This window comes from Oncorhynchus keta, unplaced genomic scaffold, assembly GCF_023373465.1.
Source record: "Oncorhynchus keta strain PuntledgeMale-10-30-2019 unplaced genomic scaffold, Oket_V2 Un_contig_14787_pilon_pilon, whole genome shotgun sequence".
Classification (NCBI taxonomy): domain Eukaryota; kingdom Metazoa; phylum Chordata; class Actinopteri; order Salmoniformes; family Salmonidae; genus Oncorhynchus; species Oncorhynchus keta.
The window spans coordinates 41897-59232 of record NW_026278948.1 but is presented as its reverse complement, the minus strand read 5'-3'; the positions used below and the strand labels follow the sequence as shown (position 1 = coordinate 59232).

General features: G+C 47.3%; 1 protein-coding gene across 1 annotated transcript in view; it reads left to right on the top strand.

Annotated features, from left to right (window-relative positions):
- The first annotated feature begins 799 nt into the window (after nucleotides 1–799).
- The window catches only part of LOC127918754 (uncharacterized), a 31311-nt gene continuing 14774 nt past the window's right edge, over nucleotides 800–17336 (top strand). Inside the window, exons 1-5 of the mRNA XM_052501942.1 lie at nucleotides 800–813; nucleotides 1052–1093; nucleotides 1256–1275; nucleotides 1336–1355; nucleotides 4134–4632. Coding sequence (XP_052357902.1) covers nucleotides 800–813; nucleotides 1052–1093; nucleotides 1256–1275; nucleotides 1336–1355; nucleotides 4134–4632 — 595 coding nt within the window. The remainder of the gene's footprint in view (nucleotides 814–1051; nucleotides 1094–1255; nucleotides 1276–1335; nucleotides 1356–4133; nucleotides 4633–17336) is intronic.

The following is a 17336-nucleotide window of genomic DNA, read 5'->3' as shown; positions in this document are numbered from 1 at the left end:
ATATGACATTTGTAATGTCTTTACTGTTTTGAAACTGTTGTATGTGTAATGTTTACTGTTAATTTTTGTTGTTTTTCACTTTATATATTCACTTTGTATGTTGTCTACCTCACTTGCTTTGGCAATGTTAACACATGTTTCCCATGCCAATAAAGCCCTTGAATTGAATTGAATTGAAATTGAATTGAGAGAGAGAGACAGAGAGAGAGAGAGAGAGAGAGAGAGAGAGAGAGAGAGAGAGAGAGAGAGAGAGAGAGATAGCAGGAGAGAGAGAGAAAGAGAGAGAGAGATAGCAGGAGAGAGAGAGAAGAAAAGCTAGAATCCTTAATTGAAACAAACAAAGTGGTCAACTCACCTGTGTTTTGGTATAAAGCTGAGGGATGAGTCTGAAGAAAAGGACTATCTATAATAAAAACAATTATAGTTTTAACCATGTTTTGAGGTTATAGTGTTTGTTTACATTTAAACAAGCTTATGATTTGGTACGACAGTTGAACTGAGCTCATGATGCATTTCTACATTATTTTCTTCAATATTCAAATGGGTAGATTTGCAGATTTCCCCTTTAATACAATATTCAAATATACCCTTTTTTTAAATTACAGCTCAGTCTCCCCTGCTGAATACCATTACAATGAAATAATACAACATTATAAGATATAAATAATCAGATTGGAAAGGCAAAATAAACTGGACCAGATGGGTTTAAATCAGTTTTGTTCAGCAAAGAGCTCATTGGAAGAAAAAAAAAACATTTGTTTATTTGTGCATCTCGACTCCATTAAGTCTAAAGTGATTGATGAGTGTGTTGAGGTAAATTACCATAATGTTCTCTGTCCACAGCAATAATGACAGGACTGGAATGAAAAGGGAATTAAAAGAGCTTCTTCATTCGTTTTCCAAATTTGATTTATTTTCCAAATCCTTTGTGGGAATTACATGCTACGAGTCATACAGACACACACACATGCAAACAAACAGCGAGACAAGAGTCAGACTTTTGCTCCTCAGGTGTGACTTTGGCTCCTCAGGTGTGACTTTGGCTCATCAGGTGTGACTTTGGCTCCTCGGGTGTGACTTTGGCTCCTCGGGTGTGACTTTGGCTGTGACATTGGCTCATCAGGTGTGACTTTGGCTCCTCGGGTGTGACTTTGGCTCCTCGGGTGTGACTTTGGCTCCTCGGGTGTGACTTTGGCTGTGACATTGGCTCATCAGGTGTGACTTTGGCTCCTCGGGTGTGACTTTGGCTCCTCAGGTGTGACTTTGGCTCCTCAGGTGTGACTTTGGCTCCTCAGGTGTGACTTTGGCTCCTCAGGTGTGACTTTGGCTCCTCAGGTGTGACTTTGGCTCCTCAGGTGTGTTACTGATGCAAAATGCCACCTTCCCCCTCTTCTCCATCCCTCTATTTACAGTTTGTTTATGCAATCGCTTTGGTGCATTTTTTAGATATACAGGGGGTACCAGTACAGAGTCAATGTGGAGGCTATATACAGGGTATTACGGTACAGAGTCAATGTGGAGGCTATATACAGGGTATTACGGTACAGAGTCAATGTGGAGGCTATATACAGGGGGTACCGGTACAGAGTCAATGTGGACGCTATATACAGGGGGTACCGGTACAGAGTCAATGTGGAGGCTATATACAGGGGTACCAGTACAGAGTCAATGTGGAGGCTATATACAGGGTATTACGGTACAGAGTCAATGTGGAGGCTATATACAGGGTGTTACGGTACAGAGTCAATGTGGAGGCTATATACAGGGGGTACCGGTACAGAGTCAATGTGGACGCTATATACAGGGGGTACCGGTACAGAGTCAATGTGGAGGCTATATACAGGGGGTACTGGTACAGAGTCAATGTGGAGACTATATACAGGGGGTACCGGTACAGAGTCAATGTGGAGGCTATATACAGGGGGTACCGGTACAGAGTCAATGTGGAGGCTATATACAGGGGGTACTGGTACAGAGTCAATGTGGAGACTATATACAGGGGGTACCGGTACAGAGTCAATGTGGAGGCTATATACAGGGGGTACCGGTACAGAGTCAATGTGGAGGCTATATACAGGGGGTACCGGTACAGAGTCAATGTGGAGACTATATACAGGGGGTACCGGTACAGAGTCAATGTGGAGGCTATATACAGGGGGTTCCCGGTACAGAGTCAATGTGGAGGCTATATACAGGGGGTTCCCGGTACAGAGTCAATGTGGAGGCTATATACAGGGGGTTCCCGGTACAGAGTCAATGTGCCGGGGCACCGGTTAGATGAGGTAATTGAGGTAATATGTACATGTAGGTAGCGTTATTAAAGTGACTATGCATAGATGATAGATGATATGCATAGATGATAACAACAGAGACTAGCAGCAGTGTAAAAGCCATTTGACTAGATGTTCAGGAGTCTTATGGCTTGGGGGGGTAGAAGCTGTTTCGAAGCCTCTTGGACCTAGACTTGGCGCTCCGGTACCTCTTGCTGTGCGGTAGCAGAGAAGACAGTCTATGACTAGGGTGGCTGGATTCTTCGACAACGTTTAGGGCCTTCCTCTGAAACCGCCTGATATAGAGGTCCTGGATGGCAGGCAGCTTTACCCCGGTGATGTACTGGGCCGTTCTCACTACCCTCTGTAGCGCCATACCAGGCGGTGATGTATTGGGCCGTTCTCACTACCCTCTGTAGCGCCATACCAGGCGGTGATGTATTGGGCCGTTCTCACTACCCTCTGTAGCGCCATACCAGGCGGTGATGTACTGGGCCGTTCTCACTACCCTCTGTAGCGCCATACCAGGCGGTGATGTACTGGGCCGTTCTCACGACCCTCTGTAGCGCCTTACCAGGCGGTGATGTACTGGGCCGTTCTCACTACCCTCTGTAGCGCCATACCAGGCGGTGATGTACTGGGCCGTTCTCACTACCCTCTGTAGCGCCATACCAGGCGGTGATGTATTGGGCCGTTCTCACTACCCTCTGTAGCGCCATACCAGGCGGTGATGTACTGGGCCGTTCTCACTACCCTCTGTAGCGCCATACCAGGCGGTGATGTACTGGGCCGTTCTCACTACCCTCTGTAGCGCCATACCAGGCGGTGATGTACTGGGCCGTTCTCACGACCCTCTGTAGCGCCTTACCAGGCGGTGATGTACTGGGCCGTTCTCACTACCCTCTGTAGCGCCATACCAGGCGGTGATGTACTGGGCCGTTCTCACTACCCTCTGTAGCGCCATACCAGGCGGTGATGTACTGGGCCGTTCTCACTACCCTCTGTAGCGCCATACCAGGCGGTGATGTACTGGGCCGTTCTCACTACCCTCTGTAGCGCCATACCAGGCGGTGATGTACTGGGCCGTTCTCACTACCCTCTGTAGCGCCATACCAGGCGGTGATGTACTGGGCCGTTCTCACTACCCTCTGTAGCGCCATACCAGGCGGTGATGTACTGGGCCGTTCTCACTACCCTCTGTAGCGCCATACCAGGCGGTGATGTACTGGGCCGTTCTCACTACCCTCTGTAGCGCCATACCAGGCGGTGATGTACTGGGCCGTTCTCACGACCCTCTGTAGCGCCATACCAGGCGGTGATGTACTGGGCCGTTCTCACTACCCTCTGTAGCGCCATACCAGGCGGTGATGTACTGGGCCGTTCTCACTACCCTCTGTAGCGCCATACCAGGCGGTGATGTACTGGGCCGTTCTCACTACCCTCTGTAGCGCCATACCAGGCGGTGATGCAACCCATCGGGATGCTCTCGATGGTGCAGCTGTAGAACTGTTTGAGGATCTGAGGACCCTGGACACTGTAAATGTACATCTCACATAATGATCATAAACAATGACGGTGTTTATATGAGTTTTATTGTTTGGAAAAATTGGCTTCTATGACATCAAACCGGTATTTATTATAATCCTCAACGTCTCATCTTTCAAAATACATAAGAGTCCTGCTCTGACCTCATCTATAGCACGTTACTGTACAGCCACTGAGCTCTGACCTCATCTATAGCATGTTACTGTACAGACACTGAGCTCTGACCTCATCTATAGCATGTTACTGTACAGACACTGAGCTCTGACCTCATCTATAGCATGTTACTGTACAGACACTGAGCTCTGACCTCATCTATAGCATGTTACTGCCACACGCCCAGAGGTCCTGCCCTACCACACACCCAGAGGTCCTGCCCTACCACACGCCCAGAGGTCCTGCCCTACCACACGCCCAGAGGTCCTGCCCTACCACACACCCAGAGGTCCTGCCCTACCACACGCCCAGAGGTCCTGCCCTACCACACGCCCAGAGGTCCTGCCCTACCACACGCCCAGAGGTCCTGCCCTACCACACGCCCAGAGGTACTGCCCTACCACACGCCCAGAGGTCCTGCCCTACCACACGCCCAGAGGTCCTGCCCTACCACACGCCCAGAGGTCCTGCCCTACCACACGCCCAGAGGTGCTGCCCTACCACACGCCCAGAGGTGCTGCCCTACCACACGCCCAGAGGTCCTGCCCTACCACACACCCAGAGGTGCTGCCCTACCACACGCCCAGAGGTCCTGCCCTACCACACGCCCAGAGGTGCTGCCCTACCACACACCCAGAGGTGCTGCCCTACCACACGCCCAGAGGTCCTGTGTGTGTGTGTGTGTATATGTGTACCTGTGTGTGTATATGTGTACCTGTGTGTATATGTGTACCAGTGTGTGTTTGTATGTATATGTGTACCAGTGTGTATGTATATGTGTACCAGTGTGTGTGTGTGTATGTGTACCTGTGTGTGTGTGTGTGTGTGTATGTATATGTGTACCAGTGTGTGTGTGTATATGTGTACCAGTGTGTATGTGTGTGTGTGTGTGTATGTATATGTGTACCAGTGTGTGTGTGTGTGTGTATATGTGTACCAGTGTGTGTGTGTATGTATATGTGTACCAGTGTGTGTGTGTGTGTATATGTGTACCAGTGTATGTGTGTGTATATGTGTACCAGTGTGTGTGTGTGTGTGTATGTATATGTGTACCTGTGTGTGTGTGTGTGTGTATATGTATATGTGTACCAGTGTGTGTGTGTATGTATATGTGTACCTGTGTGTGTGTGTATGTGTATGTATATGTGTACCAGTGTGTGTGTGTATGTATATGTGTACCAGTGTGTGTGTGTATGTGTGTGTATATGTGTACCAGTGTGTGTGTGTATGTATATGTGTACCAGTGTGTGTGTGTATGTATATGTGTACCAGTGTGTGTGTGTATGTATATGTGTACCAGTGTGTGTGTGTATGTATATGTATATGTGTACCTGTGTGTGTGTGTATGTGTGTGTATATGTGTACCAGTGTGTGTGTGTATGTGTATGTGTACCTGTGTGTGTGTGTATGTATATGTGTACCTGTGTGTGTGTGTATGTATATGTGTACCAGTGTGTGTGTGTATGTATATGTGTACCTGTGTGTGTGTGTATGTATATGTGTACCAGTGTGTGTGTGTATGTATATGTGTACCTGTGTGTGTGTGTGTATGTATATGTGTACCTGTGTGTGTGTGTATGTATATGTGTACCAGTGTGTGTGTGTATGTATATGTGTACCAGTGTGTGTGTGTATGTATATGTGTACCTGTGTGTGTGTGTATGTATATGTGTACCAGTGTGTGTGTGTATGTATATGTGTACCTGTGTGTGTGTGTATGTATATGTGTACCTGTGTGTGTGTATGTAATAATAATAATAATAATATATATGTGTACCAGTGTGTGTGTGTATATGTGTACCAGTGTGTGTGTGTGTATGTATATGTGTACCTGTGTGTGTGTGTGTGTATGTATATGTGTACCAGTGTGTGTGTGTATGTATATGTGTACCTGTGTGTGTGTGTATGTATATGTATATGTGTACCAGTGTGTGTGTGTGTATGTATATGTATATGTGTACCTGTGTGTGTGTGTATGTATATGTATATGTGTACCAGTGTGTGTGTGTATGTATATGTGTACCAGTGTGTGTGTATATGTATATGTGTACCAGTGTGTGTGTGTATGTATATGTGTACCAGTGTGTGAAAATGACACAATCGTCTCCAGGCACAAAACAATCGGTTTCAGAGAGAAACACACAGAGAGACTTGGTTCTAACACAGTTGGACTGATGTCCCAACAACAACACTCACTGTTCTATTGCAAATGGTCCTTCATCTAACAAAGTATCAATGTACACGGATTGTAAAAAGAAAACCCTTGACAGACAGGTAAAACATAGACTGACCAGGTGAATCCAGAAGAGAAAACCCATGACAGACAGGTAAAACATAGACTGACCAGGTGAATCCAGAAGAGAAAACCCATGACAGACAGGTAAAACATAGACTGACCAGGTGAATCCAGAAGAGAAAACCCATGACAGACAGGTAACCTCTTAGTCCGCCCCATCCCGCATGCGGGATCGTGACTACAGCCTCAAGCTCATTACCATAACGCAACATTAGCGATTTCTAAAAATTGCAAATGAAATGAAATAAATATGCCTGCTCTCAAGCTTATCCTTTTCTTAACAATCCTGTCGTCTCAGATTTTCAAAATATGCTTTAGAACCAGAGAAAATCAATAATTTGTGTAAGAGTGGTGATAGCTAGCTTAGCATTTAGCGTTAGCATTTAGCACGCAACATATTCACAAAAACCAGCAAAGGGATCAAATAAAATAATTTACCTTTGAAGAACTTCAGATGTTTCAATGAGGAGACTCTCAGTTACATAGCAGATGTCCAGTTTTTCCTGAAAGATGCTTGTGTAGGACACAACGTTCCGTTTTGTTACTATGCATTTGGCTACCGAAACTAACCGAAAATTCAGTCACCTAAACGTCAAACTTTTTTCCGAATTAACTCCATAATATCGACTGAAACATGGAAAACGTTGTTTGAATCAATCCTCAAGGTGTTTTGTCATATATCTCTTCATTGAAATGCCGTCCCTGGAAGCGTGCATTCTTCTCTGATTCGGATGGAAAAATACTGGTAGCTGACTTTTTGCGCACCAATTTCCGCAGACACCGTGCGGGACACTTGGCAATTGTAGTCTCTTATGGTCAATCTTCCAATGATATGCCTACAAATACGTCACAATGCTGCAGACACCTGGGGAAACGATAGGAAGTGTCCGTTCATTCCTGTTGCATTCACAGCCATATAAGGCGATCATGGAAAACGTGCCGTCAGAAATCCTGTTGATTTCCTGGTCGCTCAAACATCTTGGTTTTGCCTGTAGATTTTGTTCTATGGCACTCACAGTGAAAATCTTTGCAGTTCTGGAAACGTCAGAGTGTCTTCTTTCCAAAACTATCAATTCCAAGCATAGTCGAGCATCTTTTCGTGACAAAATATTGCGCTAAAAACGGGCACGTCTTTTTATCCAAAAATGAAATACTGCCCCTATAGGACTAACAGGGTAAAACATAGACTGACCAGGTGAATCCAGAAGAGAAAACCCATGACAGACAGGTAAAACATAGACTGACCAGGTGAATCCAGAAGAGAAAACCCATGACAGACAGGTAAAACATAGACTGACCAGGTGAATCCAGAAGAGAAAACCCATGACAGACAGGTAAAACATAGACTGACCAGGTGAATCCTGAAGAGAAAACCCATGACAGACAGGTAAAACATAGACTGACCAGGTGAATCCAGAAGGGAAAACCCATGACAGACAGGTAAAACATAGACTGACCAGGTGAATCCAGAAGAGAAACCCATGACAGACAGGTAAAACATAGACTGACCAGGTGAATCCAGAAGAGAAAACCCATGACAGACAGGTAAAACATAGACTGACCAGGTGAATCCAGAAGAGAAAACCCATGACAGACAGGTAAAACATAGACTGACCAGGTGAATCCAGAAGAGAAAACCCATGACAGACAGGTAAAACATAGACTGACCAGGTGAATCCTGAAGAGAAAACCCATGACAGACAGGTAAAACATAGACTGACCAGGTGAATCCAGAAGAGAAAACCCATGACAGACAGGTAAAACATAGACTGACCAGGTGAATCCTGAAGAGAAACCCATGACAGACAGGTAAAACATAGACTGACCAGGTGAATCCAGAAGAGAAAACCCATGACAGACAGGTAAAACATAGACTGACCAGGTGAATCCAGGTGAAAGATATGATCCCTTGATGATGTCACTCGTTAAATCCACTTCAATCAGGGCAGATGAAGGGGAGGAGACGGGTTACAGAAGGATTTTTAAGCCTTGAGACATGGACTGTGTCTGCGTGTGTCCCATTCAGAGGGTGAACGGGGGCAAGACAAAATATTGAAGTGCCTTTTAAAAGGGTATGTTAGTAGGTGCCAGGCGCACCTGTTTGTGTCAAGAACTGCAACGTTGCTGAGTTTTTCCCACACTCGACAGTTTCCTGTGTGTATAATGAATGGTCCACCACCCAAAGAACATCCAGGCAACTTGACCCAACTTTGGGAAGCATTGGAGTCAACATTGGGGTCATCTTGTAGAGTCGATGCCCCGACGAATTGAGGCAGTTCTGAGGGCAGAAGAGGGGTGCAACTCAATATTAGGAAGGTACTCTCAATGTTTCTATAGTAACTCATGTTTTGTCCACTCAGTGTTCTATAAAATCACGGAGGTCCTTACTGAGGCATTGGGGCGCTGCTCAGTCTCCTCTCTGTCGTCGTTTCAGCAAATTGATGGGAAAAATGGTCACAATAACCACACGAGTCAATACATGCACTTTAACTCAGAAACGAACCATGAAGACAACAAGACTCAAACTAATGGACTACTCTGGATGAACAGATACACACGTGTTGGTACTCTTTAGTGCTGCATGTCTCCAAACAGGCCTGTCTGCTTCATTTCCTCACATGCACTAATGGACCACTTATCCATGTGGTAGACACACACACACACTGTATAAACACACACACACACACACACACTGTGTAGACCCACACACACACAGCGTATAAACACACACACACACCTTATAAACACACAAACACACACTGTGTAGACTCACACACACCGTGCAGACACACACTGTATAAACACACACACACCATGTAGACACACACACACCGTGCAGACACACACATACACCGTGCAGACACACACACACACACACCGTGTAGACACATAAAATACACTAAGCCCCTGATTGGTAGAAACCAGTGTGTTATTGCTGGGGTGGAACACAAACCTGCAACCCGATAGCCATCAGTGAAGACCCCCTATAGCCATCAGTGAAGAACCCCTATAGCCATCAGTGAAGACCCCCTATAGCCATCAGTGAAGAACCCCTATAGCCATCAGTGAAGAACCCCTATAGCCATCAGTGAAGAACCCTTATAGCCATCGGTGAAGAACCCCCATAGCCATCAGTGAAGAACCCCTATAGCCATCAGTGAAGAACCCCCATAGCCATCAGTGAAGAACCCCTATAGCCATCAGTGAAGAACCCCTATAGCCATCAGTGAAGAACCCTTATAGCCATCAGTGAAGAACCCCTATAGCCATCAGTGAAGAACCCTTATAGCCATCGGTGAAGAACCCCCATAGCCATCAGTGAAGAACCCGTATAGCCATCAGTGAAGAACCCCTATAGCCATCAGTGAAGAACCCCTATAGCCATCAGTGAAGACCCCCTATAGCCATCAGTGAAGAACCCTATAGCCATCAGTGAAGAACCCCTATAGCCATCAGTGAAGAACCCCTATAGCCATCAGTGAAGAACCCCTATAGCCATCAGTGAAGACCCCTATAGCCATCAGTGAAGACCCCTATAGCCATCAGTGAAGAACCCCTATAGCCATCAGTGAAGAACCCCTATAGCCATCAGTGAAGAACCCCTATAGCCATCAGTGAAGAACCCCTATAGCCATCAGTGAAGAACCCTATAGCCATCAGTGAAGAACCCCTATAGCCATCAGTGAAGAACCCCTATAGCCATCAGTGAAGAACCCCCATAGCCATCAGTGAAGACCCCTATAGCCATCAGTGAAGAACCCCCATAGCCATCAGTGAAGACCCCCTATAGCCATCAGTGAAGAACCCCGTAGCCATCAGTGAAGAACCCTGTAGCCATCAGTGAAGAACCCCATCAGTGAAGAACCCCATCAGTGAAGAACCCTATAGCCATCAGTGAAGAACCCCCATAGCCATCAGTGAAGATCCCCTATAGCCATCAGTGAAGACCCCTATAGCCATCAGTGAAGAACCCCTATAGCCATCAGTGAAGAACCCCTATAGCCATCAGTGAAGACCCCCATAGCCATCAGTGAAGAACCCCTATAGCCATCAGTGAAGAACCCCTATAGCCATCAGTGAAGAACCCTATAGCCATCAGTGAAGAACCCCTATAGCCATCAGTGAAGAACCCCTATAGCCATCAGTGAAGACCCCTATAGCCATCAGTGAAGAACCCCCATAGCCATCAGTGAAGATCCCCTATAGCCATCAGTGAAGACCCCCTATAGCCATCAGTGAAGAACCCCTATAGCCATCAGTGAAGAACCCCTATAGCCATCAGTGAAGACCCCCATAGCCATCAGTGAAGAACCCCTATAGCCATCAGTGAAGAACCCCTATAGCCATCAGTGAAGAACCCTATAGCCATCAGTGAAGAACCCCTATAGCCATCAGTGAAGAACCCCTATAGCCATCAGTGAAGACCCCTATAGCCATCAGTGAAGAACCCCATAGCCATCAGTGAAGAACCCCTATAGCCATCAGTGAAGAACCCCTATAGCCATCAGTGAAGAACCCCTATAGCCATCAGTGAAGAACCCCTATAGCCATCAGTGAAGAACCCCATAGCCATCAGTGAAGAACCTCCATAGCCATCAGTGAAGAACCCCTATAGCCATCAGTGAAGAACCCTATAGCCATCAGTGAAGAACCCCTATAGCCATCAGTGAAGAACCCCTATAGCCATCAGTGAAGAACCCCCATAGCCATCAGTGAAGAACCCGTATAGCCATCAGTGAAGAACCCCTATAGCCATCAGTGAAGAACCCCATAGCCATCAGTGAAGAACCCCTATAGCCATCAGTGAAGAACCCCATAGCCATCAGTGAAGAACCCCATAGCCATCAGTGAAGAACCCCATCAGTGAAGAACCCCTATAGCCATCAGTGAAGAACCCCATCAGTGAAGAACCCCCATCAGTGAAGAACCCCTATAGCCATCGGTGAAGAACCCCCATAGCCATCAGTGAAGAACCCCTATAGCCATCAGTGAAGACCCCTATAGCCATCAGTGAAGACCCCTATAGCCATCAGTGAAGAACTCCTATAGCCATCAGTGAAGAACCCCTATAGCCATCAGTGAAGAACCCCCATCAGTGAAGACCCCTATAGCCATCAGTGAAGAACTCCTATAGCCATCAGTGAAGACCCCCATAGCCATCAGTGAAGAACCCCATAGCCATCAGTGAAGTCCCCCTATAGCCATCAGTGAAGACCCCTATAGCCATCAGTGAAGAACCCTATAGCCATCAGTGAAGAACCCCTATAGCCATCAGTGAAGAACCCCTATAGCCATCGGTGAAGAACCCCTATAGCCATCAGTGAAGAACCCCTATAGCCATCGGTGAAGAACCCCTATAGCCATCAGTGAAGAACCCCTATAGCCATCGGTGAAGAACCCCTATAGCCATCAGTGAAGAACCCCTATAGCCATCAGTGAAGAACCCCTATAGCCATCGGTGAAGAACCCCTATAGCCATCAGTGAAGAACCCCCATAGCCATCAGTGAAGACCCCTATAGCCATCAGTGAAGAACCCCTATAGCCATCGGTGAAGAACCCCTATAGCCATCGGTGAAGAACCCCTATAGCCATCAGTGAAGAACCCCCATAGCCATCAGTGAAGAACCCCTATAGCCATCAGTGAAGAACCCCTATAGCCATCAGTGAAGAACCCTATAGCCATCAGTGAAGAACCCGTATAGCCATCAGTGAAGAACCCCTATAGCCATCAGTGAAGACCCCTATAGCCATCAGTGAATAACCCATATAGCCAACAGTGAAGAACCCCATAGCCATCAGTGAAGAACCCCTATAGCCATCAGTGAAGAACCCCTATAGCCATCAGTGAAGATCCCCTATAGCCATCAGTGAAGAACCCCTATAGCCATCAGTGAAGACCCCTATAGCCATCAGTGAAGAACCCGTATAGCCATCAGTGAAGAACCCCTATAGCCATCAGTGAAGAACCCCATAGCCATCAGTGAAGAACCCCTATAGCCATCAGTGAAGAACCCCTATAGCCATCAGTGAAGAACCCTCATAGCCATCGGTGAAGAACCCCCATAGCCATCAGTGAAGAACCCTATAGCCATCAGTGAAGAACCCCCATAGCCATCAGTGAAGAACCCCCATAGCCATCAGTGAAGAACCCCTATAGCCATCAGTGAAGAACCCCTATAGCCATCAGTGAAGAACCCTTATAGCCATCAGTGAAGAACCCCTATAGCCATCAGTGAAGAACCCTTATAGCCATCGGTGAAGAACCCCATAGCCATCAGTGAAGAACCCGTATAGCCATCAGTGAAGAACCCCTATAGCCATCAGTGAAGACCCCTATAGCCATCAGTGAAGACCCCTATAGCCATCAGTGAAGACCCCTATAGCCATCAGTGAAGAACCCCTATAGCCATCAGTGAAGACCCCCTATAGCCATCAGTGAAGAACCCCTATAGCCATAAGTGAAGAACCCCTATAGCCATCAGTGAAGAACCCCTATAGCCATCAGTGAAGAACCCCTATAGCCATCAGTGAAGAACCCCTATAGCCATCAGTGAAGAACCCTATAGCCATCAGTGAAGAACCCCTATAGCCATCAGTGAAGAACCCCTATAGCCATCAGTGAAGAACCCCTATAGCCATCAGTGAAGAACCCTATAGCCATCAGTGAAGACCCCTATAGCCATCAGTGAAGAACCCCTATAGCCATCAGTGAAGAACCCCTATAGCCATCAGTGAAGAACCCCTATAGCCATCAGTGAAGAACCCCTATAGCCATCAGTGAAGAACCCTATAGCCATCAGTGAAGAACCCCTATAGCCATCAGTGAAGAACCCCCATAGCCATCAGTGAAGACCCCTATAGCCATCAGTGAAGACCCCTATAGCCATCAGTGAAGAACCCCTATAGCCATCAGTGAAGACCCCTATAGCCATCAGTGAAGACCCCTATAGCCATCAGTGAAGAACCCCTATAGCCATCAGTGAAGAACCCCTATAGCCATCAGTGAAGAACCCCTATAGCCATCAGTGAAGAACCCCTATAGCCATCAGTGAAGAACCCCTATAGCCATCAGTGAAGAACCCCTATAGCCATCAGTGAAGAACCCCTATAGCCATCAGTGAAGAACCCTATAGCCATCAGTGAAGAACCCCCATAGCCATCAGTGAAGACCCCTATAGCCATCAGTGAAGAACCCCCATAGCCATCAGTGAAGACCCCTATAGCCATCAGTGAAGAACCCCATAGCCATCAGTGAAGAACCCCTATAGCCATCAGTGAAGAACCCCATCAGTGAAGAACCCCATCAGTGAAGAACCCCTATAGCCATCAGTGAAGAACCCCTATAGCCATCAGTGAAGAACCCCTATAGCCATCAGTGAAGAACCCCTATAGCCATCAGTGAAGAACCCCCATAGCCATCAGTGAAGAACCCCATAGCCATCAGTGAAGACCCCTATAGCCATCAGTGAAGAACCCCATAGCCATCAGTGAAGAACCCCTATAGCCATCAGTGAAGAACCCCATCAGTGAAGAACCCCCATCAGTGAAGAACCCCTATAGCCATCAGTGAAGAACCCCCATAGCCATCAGTGAAGAACCCCCATAGCCATCAGTGAAGATCCCCATAGCCATCAGTGAAGACCCCTATAGCCATCAGTGAAGAACCCCTATAGCCATCAGTGAAGACCCCCATAGCCATCAGTGAAGAACCCCTATAGCCATCAGTGAAGAACCCCTATAGCCATCAGTGAATAACCCTATAGCCATCAGTGAAGAACCCCTATAGCCATCAGTGAAGAACCCCTATAGCCATCAGTGAAGACCCCTATAGCCATCAGTGAAGAACCCCCATAGCCATCAGTGAAGATCCCCTATAGCCATCAGTGAAGACCCCTATAGCCATCAGTGAAGAACCCCTATAGCCATCAGTGAAGAACCCCTATAGCCATCAGTGAAGACCCCCATAGCCATCAGTGAAGAACCCCTATAGCCATCAGTGAATAACCCCTATAGCCATCAGTGAAGAACCCCTATAGCCATCAGTGAAGAACCCCTATAGCCATCAGTGAAGAACCCCTATAGCCATCAGTGAAGAACCCTATAGCCATCAGTGAAGAACCCCCATAGCCATCAGTGAAGAACCCCTATAGCCATCAGTGAAGAACCCCTATAGCCATCAGTGAAGAACCCCTATAGCCATCAGTGAAGAACCCCTATAGCCATCAGTGAAGAACCCCCATAGCCATCAGTGAAGAACCTCCATAGCCATCAGTGAAGAACCCCTATAGCCATCAGTGAAGAACCCCTATAGCCATCAGTGAAGAACCCCTATAGCCATCAGTGAAGAACCCCTATAGCCATCAGTGAAGAACCCCCATAGCCATCAGTGAAGAACCCGTATAGCCATCAGTGAAGAACCCTATAGCCATCAGTGAAGAACCCCCATAGCCATCAGTGAAGAACCCTATAGCCATCAGTGAAGAACCCCCATAGCCATCAGTGAAGAACCCCCATAGCCATCAGTGAAGAACCCCATCAGTGAAGAACCCCCATCAGTGAAGAACCCCATCAGTGAAGAACCCCTATAGCCATCGGTGAAGAACCCCCATAGCCATCAGTGAAGAACCCCTATAGCCATCAGTGAAGACCCCCTATAGCCATCAGTGAATAACTCCTATAGCCATCAGTGAAGAACCCCTATAGCCATCAGTGAAGAACCCCATCAGTGAAGACCCCCTATAGCCATCAGTGAAGAACTCCTATAGCCATCAGTGAAGACCCCCATAGCCATCAGTGAAGAACCCCCATAGCCATCAGTGAAGTCCCCTATAGCCATCAGTGAAGACCCCTATAGCCATCAGTGAAGAACCCCTATAGCCATCAGTGAAGAACCCCTATAGCCATCAGTGAAGAACCCCTATAGCCATCGGTGAAGAACCCCTATAGCCATCAGTGAAGAACCCCTATAGCCATCAGTGAAGAACCCCTATAGCCATCAGTGAAGAACCCCTATAGCCATCGGTGAAGAACCCCTATAGCCATCGGTGAAGAACCCCTATAGCCATCGGTGAAGAACCCTATAGCCATCAGTGAAGAACCCCTATAGCCATCAGTGAAGAACCCCTATAGCCATCGGTGAAGAACCCCTATAGCCATCAGTGAAGAACCCCCATAGCCATCAGTGAAGAACCCATATAGCCATCAGTGAAGAACCCATATAGCCATCAGTGAAGAACCCCTATAGCCATCAGTGAAGAACCCCTATAGCCATCGGTGAAGAACCCCTATAGCCATCAGTGAAGAACCCCTATAGCCATCGGTGAAGAACCCCTATAGCCATCAGTGAAGAACCCCTATAGCCATCAGTGAAGAACCCCTATAGCCATCGGTGAAGAACCCCTATAGCCATCAGTGAAGAACCCCCATAGCCATCAGTGAAGACCCCCATAGCCATCAGTGAAGACCCCTATAGCCATCAGTGAAGAACCCCTATAGCCATCAGTGAAGAACCCCTATAGCCATCGGTGAAGAACCCCTATAGCCATCAGTGAAGAACCCCCATAGCCATCAGTGAAGAACCCCTATAGCCATCAGTGAAGAACCCCTATAGCCATCAGTGAAGAACCCCTATAGCCATCAGTGAAGAACCCCTATAGCCATCAGTGAAGAACCCCTATAGCCATCAGTGAAGAACCCCCATAGCCATCAGTGAAGAACCTCCATAGCCATCAGTGAAGAACCCCTATAGCCATCAGTGAAGAACCCCTATAGCCATCAGTGAAGAACCCCTATAGCCATCAGTGAAGAACCCCTATAGCCATCAGTGAAGAACCCCTATAGCCATCAGTGAAGAACCCCTATAGCCATCAGTGAAGAACCCCTATAGCCATCAGTGAAGAACCCCTATAGCCATCACTGAAGAACCCCTATAGCCATCAGTGAAGAACCCCTATAGCCATCAGTGAAGACCCCTATAGCCATCAGTGAAGAACCCCTATAGCCATCAGTGAAGAACCCTATAGCCATCAGTGAAGAACCCCTATAGCCATCAGTGAATAACCCGTATAGCCAACAGTGAAGAACCCCTATAGCCATCAGTGAAGAACCCGTATAGCCATCAGTGAAGAACCCCTATAGCCATCAGTGAAGAACCCCTATAGCCATCAGTGAAGAACCCCTATAGCCATCAGTGAAGAACCCCTATAGCCATCAGTGAAGAACCCGTATAGCCAACAGTGAAGAACCCCTATAGCCATCAGTGAAGACCCCTATAGCCATCAGTGAAGAACCCCTATAGCCATCAGTGAAGAACCCCTATAGCCATCAGTGAAGAACCCCTATAGCCATCAGTGAAGAACCCTATAGCCATCAGTGAAGAACCCGTATAGCCATCAGTGAAGAACCCCTATAGCCATCAGTGAAGAACCCCCATAGCCATCAGTGAAGAACCCCTATAGCCATCAGTGAAGAACCCCTATAGCCATCAGTGAAGAACCCTCATAGCCATCGGTGAAGAACCCCATAGCCATCAGTGAAGAACCCCTATAGCCATCAGTGAAGAACCCCATAGCCATCAGTGAAGAACCCCCATAGCCATCAGTGAAGAACCCCTATAGCCATCAGTGAAGAACCCCTATAGCCATCAGTGAATAACCCGTATAGCCAACAGTGAAGAACCCCTATAGCCATCAGTGAAGAACCCTATAGCCATCAGTGAAGAACCCCTATAGCCATCAGTGAAGAACCCCTATAGCCATCAGTGAAGAACCCCTATAGCCATCAGTGAAGACCCCTATAGCCATCAGTGAAGAACCCCTATAGCCATCAGTGAAGAACCCCTATAGCCATCAGTGAAGAACCCCTATAGCCATCAGTGAAGAACCCCCATAGCCATCATTGAAGACCCCTATAGCCATCAGTGAAGACCCCTATAGCCATCAGTGAAGACCCCTATAGCCATCAGCGAAGAACCCCTATAGCCATCAGTGAAGAACCCCATCAGTGAAGAACCCCTATAGCCATCAGTGAAGAACCCCTATAGCCATCAGTGAAGAACCCCCATCAGTGAAGA